Raw genomic sequence first — 14,371 nt, forward strand, 5'->3', positions numbered from 1 at the left:
ATCCCGCCTCCTAGACCACCTCTTGTGATAGACGGCACCCTGATCCAATGCTAGGAATCATTGTGCCGTGTGTCATAGGAGGCGGGACATCGGCTGCATGGCGATTCAGATCCAACTCTGACACAACGTGTGAGCGTGACATTACAAAACACTGGGGAGGCTGCGTAGGACAGGAGTGAGAGGAGGAGGAGGAGGAGGGAGGGAAGACTGAGGGGCACCCAGGATGGCCCCGCCCCTTTTTCAGTGCCATTATCGGCAACATTTCTCTTTCGGCAAATTGCCGAAAAGGCCATTTTCAGCCGATATGTTTCCGTGGCCGAAATTTCGGTGCATCCCTAGATTCACCCTTTATTATAATATATACAGTATATCTCTCCTCTAATAGTTCATACAGTATATCTCTTGTATCTGTTATTCTCAGAGTGGATTAGATATTTTTCTCCCTAACCATATAGTTGGTCATTTATATTTACCACTGCATAGAGAAATTTAAGAATAAATGGCTTTTTTTTTTAAACTTTACATATTTTACTAAAATTATACACCACACTTTTTTTTTTAAGGTTATTAACTGATACAATAAATTGGCCAACTAATCGATTATGAAAATAAATGGTTAGTTGCAGCCCTACTCGTTAGCATTACAAGGTCTCAGGTGTGAATGAGGAGCAAGTGTATTAAGTTTGGTGTTATCGCTCACTCATACTGGTCACTGGAAGTGCGACATGGCACCTCACCTCATGGCAAAGAAGTCTAAATCTAGAAGATTAATTGTTGCTCTACATAAAGATGGGCTAGGCTATAAGAAGATTGCCAAGACCCTGAAACAGCTGCAGCACGGTGAACAAAACCATACAGCGGTTTAATAGGACAGGTTCCACTCAGAACAGGCCTCGCCATGGTCGACCAAATAAGTTGAGTGCACGTGCTCAGCGTCATATCCAGGGGTTGTCTTTCGGAACTAGATGTATGAGTGCTGCCAGCATTGCTGCAGAGGTTGAAGGGGTGGGGGAATCAACCTGTCAGTGCTCAGACCATACGCCGCACACTGCATCAAACTGGTCTGCATGGCTGTCCTCCCAGAAGATGATGCACAAGAAAGCCCACAAACCTTTTGCTGAAGACAAGCAGACTAAGGACATGGATTACTGGAACCATGCCCTGAGGTCTAACGAGACCAAGATAAACGTATTTGGTTCAGATGGTGTCCAGCGTATATGGCGGCAACCAGGTGAGGAGTACAAAGACAAGTGTGTCTTGCCTACAGTCACGCATGGTGGTGGGAGTGTCATGGTCTGGGGCTGCATGAGTGCTGTCGGCACTGGGGAGCTACAGTTCGAGGGAACCATGAATGCTAACATGTACTGTGACATACTGAAGCAGAGCATGATCCCCCCCCTAAACCCTATTGAGCATCCTCAAAACAGAAGGTGGAGAAGTGAAAGGTCTCTAAAAGCCACCAGCTCCGTGATGTCATCATGGAAGAGGACTCCAGTGGCAACCTGTGAAGCCCTGGTGAACTACATGCACAAGAGGGTTAAGGCAGTGCTGGAAAATGATGGCCACACAAAAAACATTTACACTATGGGCCCAATTTGGACATTTTCACTTAGGGGTGTACTCACTTTTGTTGGCAGCAGTTTAGACATTAATGGCTGTGTGTTGAGTTATTTTGAGGGGATAGCAAACTTACACTGTTATACAAGCTGTACACTCACTACTTTACATTGTAGCAAATTGAATAAATTATGCTCACGGTTTTAATTAAGCATTTATTAAATGGCCCACAGGGTGTTCACAATTTATTTTGTAAGGCTGGGTATAGATAGATAGATTTTTTTTGGGGGGGGGGGTTCCAAGTAAATTTTATAGCAAAAAAACTTTAATATCTATACACAAAATGGTTTGCCTTTCATTTCTCTTGTAACCATTTGAAGACCAGGCCTTTTCTGGAACTCTGTTTGCAAGAAAATTACTTTCAAAATACCAATTTTTTTTTTTTTTTTTTAGCAGAGACCCTAGAGAATAAAATGGCAATCGTTGCAATACTTTGTCACACAGTATTTAACCACTTCAGCCCCAGGTCTACAAATTATGGGGTAATATTTTTACTAGTAAATGGTGATGATTAGCAATTTTTAGAGACTGCGACATTACGGCGGACAAATCGGACACCAAGTGATACTTTTTGGGGACCAATAAGTGCTTAAAAAAAAAAAAAAATGCACTGTCACTGTGTAAACGACACTGGCATGGTGGGGAAGGAGTTAAAATCAGGGGCAATCAAAGGATTAAGTGTGCTTCTAGGACAGTGGTTCTCAACTCCAGTCCTCGGGACCCACCAACAGGCCAGATTTTAAGTATTACCTTGGGGAGTTGCAGACTCGAATACTGCAATCACTGAGCAGCAAGTGATATCACCTGTGATGTATTTCAGCTATCTTGCAAACCTGGCCTGTTGGTGGGTCCTGAGGACTGGAGTTGAGAACCACTGTTCTAGGAAATCCAGTCTAACTGTGCGGGATGGCTTAACTGGAGGAAGAGGGCGAGATATGCATTTTCAGGAACACAAAATCTCTCTTCCTTTGACCCAACAGCGGTCTGCCTTGTTTACTTCTCTTCAAACAATCGGTGGGTCTCTGAGGCCATCGCGGGTGCCATTCCTGCTGTGTCCCATCCCGCTGTGCTGGAATGGATTGCTCTCGCTCTAATGATCGTGGCAATACCTCAAATGCGTGGTTTAAACACAGTTCACATGTGTTCACTTCCGCGTGCGAGCACGGAGGGATGGGGCACTTTGTGTAAACATCCCTTACATTAGAAATAAGGATGACAGGTCCTCTTTATTGAGAGATCTGGGGTCAAAAAGTTTTTTTTTTTTTACACAACAAAAATAAAAAAAAAAAAAAAAAAAGATTGTTTTGGGCACGAGAAACAGAAGTGACGTCAAACGTCACTCCAGTTCTCCAAGGGCATTGGAGAGGAGTGGCAGCCATCACTCGACTTTACTCGGGACCACTTTTATTTGATGCAGAGCCAGCCATAGTAAAAAATGATACTAGGGTTAGGGCAGCTACCTGCTGCCCTAACCCTGGTATTAAACGTTAAAGTAAATTATGTATTTTTACTATGGGCCAGTCAGCAAGTGGTTAAATTGAATGGGTTGTTTTACAAGGTGAGAGTTTACAATCACTTTAAAAGCACTCATGTTTAGATGTGTACAATTGTTTTTTCATTCCAATGAATGACTGCACGTTTACATGCATAAAATCTGCAGATCTGAGCACAAAAACACAATTGCTTTTCTTTATGCACACCATTCAGCATACTTACAAACCCGCTCGCTGATAGTTCCTATAGTTCACTAAAGGCACCCCTCACCACGAATAGGGGATTCAGAGGGGAAGGGCAGCCCTCGACTTTACGGCATAAATGTTGACCTTAAAAATAAAAACAGGGTACAAAGACCTTTTGCAAAAAAAAAAGTATATGTAGACAATGAAGGGTTTCCCTTTAGGCCACAAAGGGGGAAAGGCTGCCTCATAGGCCAACAGGGTTGTGAAATGAGCAGCCGATTAATACAGAGTCCTAAATTTTTTAGTCCCAGGGTGCGTTAGAACGTGTTGCAGTCCTATTTAGTTCCCTACAGAAAAGGGGAGTGGGGTAAGTGAAGTCAGAATTTCTGACTAGCAATTCAAAGAACAAAAGCAACTGTACCAGCATGACAAGTCAAGCAACCAGCACATTCCATAGATCAGTAATGGCACTCTAGGCCATACTTCGCTTTGATAAAAAAAAAAAAAAAAAAAAAAAAAAAAAAGGGAAAAGGGCACCAACCCTGCATCAAAATCCACTAAAATCTGGCTGATCATATATATGTTTTAGGGTTTTGTTTTTTGTTTTTTTTAAACACACACCAGACACTTGATTTTTTTCATTCTCCTCTTCTAGCCAAGTTGTTTACCATCCATACTACAAGTCTGTAGTCAAGACATTTAAATGAATTTGAAGGATATTTATAGTCGTCAACATTCCATAATAGAAGTTTAGAGCTTTCAGAAGCATCTCTTGACAAATCTAACACTTTCTTTCTAGCGGCTATTTAGCAACATTCTTATGTCCTAGTTGCTAACCAAGTAAGAGCTGGTCACTGAAGAGATTTTCAAAACAAGGAAGAGCTCTGAAGAGAATGGGGGGGGGGGTCCAGTATTTGCAGCTTGTGTTTACATGGCTTTACTTCTATTTTCATGCCATTGAAGTAAACCGGATTAGAGCCATTTAAAGTGTAGGCAAACGTGAAGCAGATAAAATATTAGAGAACTTGTACTTTGACCATAGAGATAGAGACACACACATACACACGCACACCCCTACTTGGCACTAAATGGTGGGTGGAATATTGTTTTAGATAAAACTCCAACTTTATTAAAATGCAGTTCTGCTTTGTGAAGCACCTCCAAATTTTTTACTTTGCCTGGCTAAATCAAATGACATTTTAAAGCAGCAAGGCCAACTTTAAGGCTTTTTGTTGGCCCTGAAGGTTTTTGCTTCTTTGAAGAAAGAAAGTAAAAGAAAAAAAAAAAAAAAAAAAAAAATATCAAAGCAATCTGCTCTATCTAGCACAAAATGGTATAATCCATCAGTGGAAATGCTCCCCCCCCCCCCCCCCCAATACATACACAAAGCTGTTTTTCTCTCCTATTGCCACCCTGAGACTGAAAATGCATTGTTTTTCCTTGTTGCTACACCTACACACAAAAGATTACATAGACCACCACAGAGAATATACAGACTGTCGTAGGCAGCCTTAATTGCAATTGATCATTTCTACCAGGCAATAAAGTGGGAAAAAAAAAAAAAAAAAAAAAAACACAAACACAGCAAATTATAGCAATTTACAAAGTTAATAGCATCATTGTTCTGCCCTGTAGTTACAAATTCCTAAAAAAGTAAGCATAATCAACTTTTAAATACGTGTGAAATTGAGCAGCATAATGTGAACCTGAGGAGGGCGAGAGATCTGCAGCAGTCTCCTATACTGAAAACTGACACGTTCCCTTTGTTAATAAGTGGCAGACCTTCTGCAGCTTATGTTTTTGTAATTAGTCTATCTGCTTAGTATAGCACATATTGCCCCATTATGGTGCAGGAAGCTTAGGAAATTCCCCCTCGTTTTTAAAGATTTAGAAATTTATACTGTACATATAGGAGAATGCATATTATAGAAGATTTGGCTGCTAGTCCAAGCCCTTTAAATCAACTACAAGTGTTCTGGACACAGTAGGGTTGATTTACGTAAACTGGAGTGTGTAAAATATGGTGCAGCACTGCAAGATAGCCAGTTTCTGACTTCAGCTTGTTCAATTAACGCCTTAACCATGGCGCCTCTGGCCCTTTAAGGGAGTTTCTAATGCCGGGAGGTGGGGTTTATGATCAAGTGACCCCTGTGATTGGCGGTCACGATGATCGGAAAGCTCCCAAGTAGAGATTTTGGTTTGCAAATTATGCAGCCTCTCGGCATCAAGGCCCACCCACTGAAAGGCCACATATCTGCGTACTCAGAGGTTAAGCTTGACAAAAAAACAAAAAACACTGCAAACTGATGTCTATGCAGAGCTGCACCAGATGTTGCACTCTACAGTTTTAGTAAATCAACCCCAGTGTCTTAAAAATATGCTCTGCACTTACTAGACACGAAAACCCACAATGCCCCTAGCCTTCGATCATTTTGCTTTTTTTTTTTTTTTTTTTTTTTTTTTAATCAGTGCAAGAAAGATGTATTAAATGAGGTTTGGCATTTACAAGGTGTCTTGATTTTTAATAGGTTCATCTTAATCTCCAAACTGAAAAATCCACCAAGTAAAAAGGATGGAACCTCAACCTTGGATAAAAAAAAAAAAACAAAAAAAAGTATTTATATGCCAACATCCCTATTAATATTTGAAAATGATACAAACCGGGAAAAAAAGGAAAAAAAAAAAAATTTATATATATATATATATATATATATATATATATATATATATATATATATATATATATATATATATATATATATATATATATATATATATATATATATATATATATATATATATATATATCTGCGCGGCACCACTTCAAAACTTAAGAGTTTTTTTTTTTTTTAATAAAAGACACACTAAAAAATATTTAATGTTTGCTAAGCATACAGGACAAAATCCCTAGTGATCTATGCATATAGTTAATGCACCACTTATCTGCACATTGTAACAAACTTGGTTTCAAACCACTGAACCCATTAAAGTTGCACCACTTTACCAGATTTAAAAGGTTTGCTGATGCACTAGCAAAATCAGCCAAGAACCAAAAGGCAAACCACAATCTGCCTGTTTACAGGCAGGCTGCCAAGGAACAAGTATGATAGATTAGGCAAACCTTTAAAATGTTCTATTTAGAGTGAAGAAAAAAAGAAAAACACCCCACATACCTCTTTTCATTGGCCTCCATTACATCCCGAGATTTCTGCTTTGCTATTAGCTTTGCCATTCGTTTGGCTTTATTTTTCTGCCTGTTACTCATGCCCGGAAGAAACTCTGAATCAATAAACTCTGCTGCTTGGAGAGCCTGAAAATAACAAAATGCAAGTCTAAGGTCACCCCATATGAGAAGGGGACAAATACACAGAGCACAAATATAAGAACAAAAAAAAAAAAAAAAAAGGAAGAAGATTGAAGCTTGCCAGTCCTTCGATGTGATGATGCGTTCATCCTTGGAGGTGCTTCCACCTGCCACCCTTTTTTACCTTGTGATCCTGCCAGTGACACATTTCCTTCCTAGGGTGACAACACTTTACAAAATCTATAAATGAGCAGCATGACCCTAGGCTGGTATCCTGATTTGGATTACAAACATCTTCTTCTCCTCATTTACATTAGAAGGGTAGTTTACAGAAGCTAGCTGAGGAAGCAGATATTGTATGAAATGGTTTAACCACTTCGCGCCCGCGCTATAGCCGAAAGACGGCTGCAGCGCAGACGCTATCTACCGGGTGGCTGTCCCTGGATGTCCTGCTGTTTACTTCCGCGATGTGTGCTCCCGCGGGCGTGCTTCAAGGAAGTTTTGTGCTGGCCGTGTCCCTTGGACACAGCCAGTCACAGATCGCTGAAAACGGCCAATCATAGCAGCCATTTTCAGTGCGATCTGCGGTGCCAATGAGAGATCTTCTCAAATATAAACATATGAGATCATCTCTCATTGCCAGCTCTCCCTCCTCACACAGAGACCGCGTGTGAGGAGGGAGAGCGACCTGTGCTTCAGAGATTTATAATGTGAGTGGAAAAAAAAAAAAAAAAAAAACACCCCATACACCGTGCCAACACTATAAAATATCAGTGCCATCTGCCGTCAGTGCCACCTGCCGTCAGTGCTATCTGTCAGTGCCACATGCCATCTGTTATCAGTGTCACCAGTGCCACTTGTCACCAGTACCACCAACAATGGCTAGAAGATTATATTCAGCTGAGGAGGCGTACAATATTCTTGCGGGCGACGAGAGCAACGGGGAGCTCTCTGCTTCGGATTCCTCCTCATTTTCAGATTCTGAGTCTGACGTGGACTACGAGCCTGTCCTAACCAGTGGTACACCGACAGCCTCAGAGGAGGAGGAGGATGAGAGTCAGCCCGCCAGACGAAGGCGTACTGGTGAGGAGGCAGTGCCATCCACCAGCACCGCAGTGCCATCCACCAGCACCGCAGTGCCTCGGCAAAGGCCACGTACCAGTGGGGTGTCACCTCAGTCCCAAAGGGTTAGGTCCCATGACAGCCCTTCCCTATTCCCTTCAAAACCCCTTGTGGCTGCCTCCTCATTCAGGAGAAGCTAACATTCCCCGTTTCACTGCCCAGCTTTTTCCACCTTATGTTTATTGAGGACATGCTTGCATCAATTGTGGCCCAGTGCAACCTATATGCCCAACAATTTATAGCAAGTAACCCAACATCCTATTATGCCCGTCCTTACGAGTTGAGAGCCCCAACAGTGGAGGAGTTTAAAATTTTTTTGAGCCTCACATTCTGTATGGGACTATACAGAAAAAATGAATTACGTTCGTATTGGTCTACTCTCCCCATCTACCACATGCCCATCTTTTCCTCAATAATGCCCAGGACCAGATATCTCATGATTATGAGATTCCTACACTATAACGACAATACCCAGTGCCCTCCCCGAAATCACCCAAATTTTGACAAGCTTTTTAAAATTCGGCCCCTAATAAATTATTTTTCTGAAATCTTCCCCCAGACCAACACATGTGTGGATGAGTCCCTTATCAAATTTTCTGACAGGCTGGGCTTAAAACAATTTATTCCCACCAAAAGTGCCCGCTATGGGGTGAAGATGTACAAATTGTGCGATCGTGCTACAGGGTATACCTATGCCTACATGGTATACGAAGGGAAGGACACCCAGCTACATCCCCCTTATTGCCAAGAATACATTGGATCGAGTGGGAAAGTCGTTTGGGAACTCATAAACCCACTCCTGGAGAAAGGCTACCATCTGTATGTGAACAATTTGTATTCTAGTTTGCCCCTGTTCCGAAACCTTCACAGAAAGACGACTCCAGCATGCGGCACCATAAGGACGAATCGGAAGGGCTTTCCTCATAGCCTCGTCAACAAGAAGTTAAGAGGGGAGGCGGCGAGCTTACGGAAGAGGAAATTCTGGCTGTGAAGTGGAGGGACAGAAGGGACGTCTACATGCTTTTGTCGATCCACAACAATACATTTGTTGAGATCACCAGGAGGAATGGCCCAATTCAAAAGCCAACATGTGTCCATGAATACAACATGTATATGGGGGGTGTCGACTTCAACGACCAGATGCTCGAACCCTACCTTTCCACTAGAAGAACATACCAGTGGTATAAAAAAAAAAAAAGTTTCGATTTATTTATTTTGGCCATATACAACACCTATGTAATTTATTGCAACTCCACTGACAGACCCAAACCCTTCCTTGGCTACCAGGAGGAAATCACCACTGCCCTTATATACCCGAACAGCCCACCAGAAAACATTAGATCCGATGTAATTAGCAGACTCTCTGAACGCCACTTTCCCGATAAAATCCCTCCCAGACCAACAGGCCAAAAATGTCAGAAAAAAATGCCGGGTGTGCTCCAAACGAGGGGTGAGAAGAGACACCACTTATCATTGTCCCCAATGTCCTTCCCAACCAGGCCTCTGCATAGTTGACTGTTTCCGCCGTTACCATACTTCACTAAATTATTAGTGAAGTATGGTAAACATAACCCTCACTTCCTGCCATTTACCTTCACACCCCTTATGCCTCTGCTTGCTCTGTAACTGACCCTGGCTTGTTATTCGACCACACTTCTGCCTACCGATTCTGTTTATATCTCTGCCTGATCTGGAACTGACCCTGGACTGTTTGACCATGCCTCTTGCCTGCCTCTTGGACTGATCTTGTACCCTGCCAGTGGACTAGTGGGATTCAGAACACAGGGGTCTCACATATGTGAGGGGCTCCAGAATTGTTTTTCTGGATGAAGAAAACAAATTTCATTTGTTTTCTCATTCCTAGATTAGGGTCTGGAGACTTCAAAAGAGATTTGGGTGGGAGAAGCCTCTACCCCTGTCCCCATTCTGTCCTGAACGAGGCCCTACTTCTACCTGCTGCCTGTAGGACCTATGCCATCATGCCTCTGCCTGTCGCATGAACTGACCACACCACATGGACCTGCCTACTACCAGGACCAATATATTGGCACTGCTGACATTCTTTGCCTGCACTGACCCTGGACTGTATATGGACAGTATCCCTGCCTGCACTGACTATGGACAGTATTCCCTCCTGTTGCCTGGAAAATTGCGCTCGCTTTTGCTGACCAAGTCCCTGCCTGCTGCCTGGACCAGTGCTATCCTCCTGTGTACAACTGCGCTACTACAACCACAGGTAATCTTGTTTACTCTTTGCTCAGCATAATGTATTTTGGGGTGTAATTCTTGGTATGTAAATGCTATGTGTCCCTAGAACACCTGATGGTGTTCGTTGCATGTTGGGCCTCTGTATGTGGCTAGGCTGTGTAAAAGTCTCACACATGTGGTATCGCCGTACTCAAGAGTAGCAGAATGTATTTTGGGGTGTCATTTTTGCTATGTACATGCTATGTGTTGGAAAGATCTTATAAAATGCACAACTTTGCGTTAAAAAAAAAAAAAAAAAAAAAAAAAAGCGTTTTTTTCCACATTTTCCAAAAACTTCTGGAAAAAAAAAAAAAAAAAAAAAAAAAATGAACCGTTCAAAAGACTTATTATGCCTCATAGATTATACGTTGGTGTGTTAGCTTTCCAAAATGGGGTCACTTTGTGGGAGTTTCCATTGTCCTGGTGCTCCAGGGCCTTCAAAAGTGTAATAGGTGGATGAGAAATGAGATGTGTAATTTATGCTCCTAGAACGCCTGATGGTGCTATTTCAATGTTGGGCCTCTGTATGTGGCCAGGCTGTGTAAAAAAGTCTCACACATGTGGTATTGCCATACTCAGGAGAAGTAGCAGAATGTATTTTGGGGCGTCATTTGTGGTATACACATGCCATGTGAGAGAAATAACCTATTACAATGACAATTTTGTGAATATATATATATATATATATATATATATATATATATATATATATATATATATATATATATATATATATATATATATATATATATATATATATATATATATATATATATATATATATATATATATATATATATATATCTTCATTTTGCAAAGAATTGTGGGAAAAAAATTACATCAAAAACCTCACAATGCATCTTACTAAATACCTTGAAATGTCTACTTTCAAAAAGCGGCCATTTGGGGGGGGGTATTTGTACTTTCCTGGCTTGTTCGGGTCGCAAGAAATGAGATAGGCCACCAGTACATCAGGTGTGATTAATTTTTTATGATTTGCACCACAGCTTGTAGACTCTCTAACTTTCACACAGACCAAATGATATCCACTAATTTCGGTTATTTTTACCAAAGATATGTAGCAGTATAAATTGTGGCCAAAATTTCTGAAGAAAAAAAAAAAATTAATAATTTGCAAAATTGTATCACATAAACTAAGAAAAATGCTTTTTTTTTTTTCAAAATTTTCGGTCTTTTTTCATTTATAGCGCAAAAAATAAAAACCCCAGGAGGTGATCAAATACCACCAAAAGAAAGCTCTATTTGTATGAAAAAAAAAAGGACAAAAATTTCATTTGGGTACAGTATTACATGACTGAGTAATTGTCATTCAAAGTGTGACAGCGCTGAAAGCTGGTCTAGGCAGGAGGGGGGTTTAAGTGCCCAGTTGTCAAGTGGTTAAAATGTGAAATTTAATTTTTTTTGTTAGGTTAGGATACAATTTTTAGCTATAAAACAAAATATATTAAAAAGATAAAAACAAACAGGCTTACAATAATAAATTGGGTGCAAAGTACAGTCATAGATTTCAGCTTACTATAACCATATTTACCAGACTCAGACTGCCAAGAACAGCATTACTTATCTGGAATGCCCAGTAGTGTATTTATAAATTTTTATATAAAACACACACTGAATAAGCCATAAAACATTATGGCCGGCCACCCACCCAATATTAAGTAGGTGTGCGCCCCCCCCCCCCTTCGAAGCATGAATGTCACCCTATATAAAAAAAAAAAAAAAAAAAAAAAAAAAAAAAAAAAAAAAAAAGGTATACTGTGGTATTTGGCATCAGTAGCAGATCCTTTAACCACTTAAGCCCCCGAAAGGATTTACCCCCTTCCTGACTAAGCCCTTTTTTGCGATACGGCACTGCGTCGCTTTAAACGACAATTGCGCGGTCTTGCGACGTTGCACCCAAACAAAAAAACAAAATTGACTACCCCCCCCCCCAACAGCTTTCTTCTGGTGGTGTTTGATCACATCTTTATTTTTTGCCCCAAGGAAAAAAAAAAAAATCCGCAATAAGCTTATATTTATTGGTTTGCGCAAAAGTTATTGCAAAATAGTGGAGAAATTTATGGCATTTAAAAAATGTTTCTCTCTTTTATTAGTAATAGCAGCGAGCTGCGATTTTTATTGCGACTGCGACATTGCAGCGGACAGAGCAGACACTTGACACTATTTTGGGACCATTGGCATTTATACATTGATCAGTGCTATAAAAATGCACTGATTACTGTGTAAATGTCACTGGCAGGGAAGGGGTTAAATACTATGGGGCGATCAAGGGGTTAAGCGTGTTCCCTCAGTGTGTTCTAACTGTGGGGGGGTGGGATGGGCTCCACTAGAACATGACAGATCACTGCTGATCACTGGGAGCAGTAGATCCCTCTCATGTTGCTAGGCAGAACAGGGAAATGCCTCGTTTACATAGGCATCTTCCCGCTCTGCCTCTCCGTGCCACGATCGCGGGCCACCGGCGCACACAGAGTCCGCTAGCCGCTGATGACGGCGTGACGTATGGGTACATCGTTTGGCGCACCTGTGCTACTTTGCCAACGTATATCGGCGTGAGCTGCTCGGCAAGTACTGTAAGTTGCGAAGTGGGGCCTCCCTGGAGTTTCTCCAGCACATTCTACAGATGCTTGATTGGACTGACATCTGGAGAATTGGGAGGTCAAGTTAACACCTTAAACTTGTCGTCTTGTTCCTAAAATCATTGTTAAAACCATTTTGGCAGTGTGACAGGACGCATTATCCCGCTGAAAGGTCACTCATCAGGAAATACCGTTTCCATGAAGGGGTGTACTTGCTCAGCAACAATGTGGTACGTGTTACAGTGGGTATACAAAATAAAAAACACATTTTTGTTGCTTTGCCGCCTGACATGAAGACCATTTTGTTTTATACAGCTGTTTTTTTTACTAGTGCAACTTATAACATCCAGGTGAAAGACAAAAACACACCAACATGTCAGAAAAAAACAAAAACCACAACATTTTCAAAAACAGAATCCCTGAATTGGATAAAAAGGATCACCCCCTTATGTCAGCATTTTGTTGAACCACCTTTTGCTTTAATTACAGCCTTTAGCATTATGGGATAGGACTCAACTAAATTTGCACATCTAGATTTTGCAATATTTGCCCACTCTTTGCAGAACTGCTCAAGTTAAATTTGATGGAGACAGTTCGTGGACTGCAGTCTTCAATCATTTCACAGATTTTCAATGGGGTTTAAAGTGGACGTTAACCCTTTCTGCAGGCTTGTACCTACAGGTAAGCCTATAATCAGGCTTACCTGTAAAGGTACCGTGAATATCTCCTAATGGCGGCCATACACAGTTCGAATTTCAAAAGAATTTTCTTTCGAAAATCGTATCTAATCATTTTTTACGAATTTCCACCATTAGTGGGCTGCAGCAACGGATGATTTTCGTGCGGCAATCAAAATTTGAGGAATCGGACATGTTGGAAAAACTAATGATTTTCTAATCAATGATGGGAGAATCGTGCAAGAAATGTAAGAAAAGAAAATTTATGGAGACAAAAGAAAAAAAGATTCCCGGCCATGAAAAAAAAAAAAAAAAAAAAAAAAAAAAAAAAAACAACAACATGATTTTGAAAAGAAAATTTTTCGAAATGCGACCATGTATGGCCAGTTTAAACGGTCACGGCTATGTCATCAGCGTATGCGCTGAGGGGACGGTATACTTGTGCTGTCCCTTCAGGAGCTCCATGCTGCGGTCCGTGACTCTTGTGCGCATGCGCAAAAGTGACTTTTTTAAATATAAAAGAATTTGATGCGGTTTACTTCCTTCAAGTCTGGGCTCTGGACTAGGACATTCAACTGTTTTGCCTTCAACCACTGTGTGGTCATTTTTGCTTTGTGCCGTTGTCATGTTGGAAGGTAAACCTCTTTATTCTTTTCTATATCCACTGTATGCGAAATCCACATGAATGGTTGGACCCAAAATTTTCTAGCAGAACATTGTCCAAAGCATCACACTGCCTTTGCTAGCTTGCCTTCTTCCCATAATGCACCCTGGTAACATCTCTTCCCCAGGTAAACGACACACGCACTCAGCCATTCACATGATGTAAAAAGAAAACCATAATTCATCAGACCAAGTCACTTTTTCATGTTGCTCTGTGATCCAGTTCCAATTCCCATTGTAGGCACTTTTGGCTGGGGAAGTGGGTCAGCGTGGGCATCCTGACCAGTCGGCAGCGACGCAGCCCCATACACAGACAGTGATTACCTTTCTTTACTTACAAAACTTCAGGTACATTAGGTTTACTTGCTGTCTAACATACTCCACTGACTTTCAGATGCCATTGTAATATATCAATGAAAGAAGATAAAACCAAAAATTAAAAAAAAAAAAAAAAACACACCA

At 41.1% G+C, this 14,371-nt stretch overlaps 1 protein-coding gene across 3 annotated transcripts in view; it reads right to left on the reverse strand.

Annotated features, from left to right (window-relative positions):
• The window catches only part of BTAF1 (B-TFIID TATA-box binding protein associated factor 1), a 234,766-nt gene that overhangs the window by 145,200 nt on the left and 75,195 nt on the right, over positions 1-14,371 (reverse strand). For all 3 annotated transcript variants that reach the window (XR_012235669.1, XM_073596058.1, XM_073596057.1), the window contains exon 6: positions 6,470-6,606. Coding sequence is in view for 2 of the 3 variants with exons in the window: in XM_073596058.1 (XP_073452159.1) it covers positions 6,470-6,606 (137 nt within the window). In the remaining variant the exon portion in view is untranslated. The remainder of the gene's footprint in view (positions 1-6,469; positions 6,607-14,371) is intronic.

The sequence above is a fragment of the Aquarana catesbeiana genome, linkage group LG08, assembly GCF_042186555.1.
Source record: "Aquarana catesbeiana isolate 2022-GZ linkage group LG08, ASM4218655v1, whole genome shotgun sequence".
Lineage (NCBI taxonomy): Eukaryota > Metazoa > Chordata > Amphibia > Anura > Ranidae > Aquarana > Aquarana catesbeiana.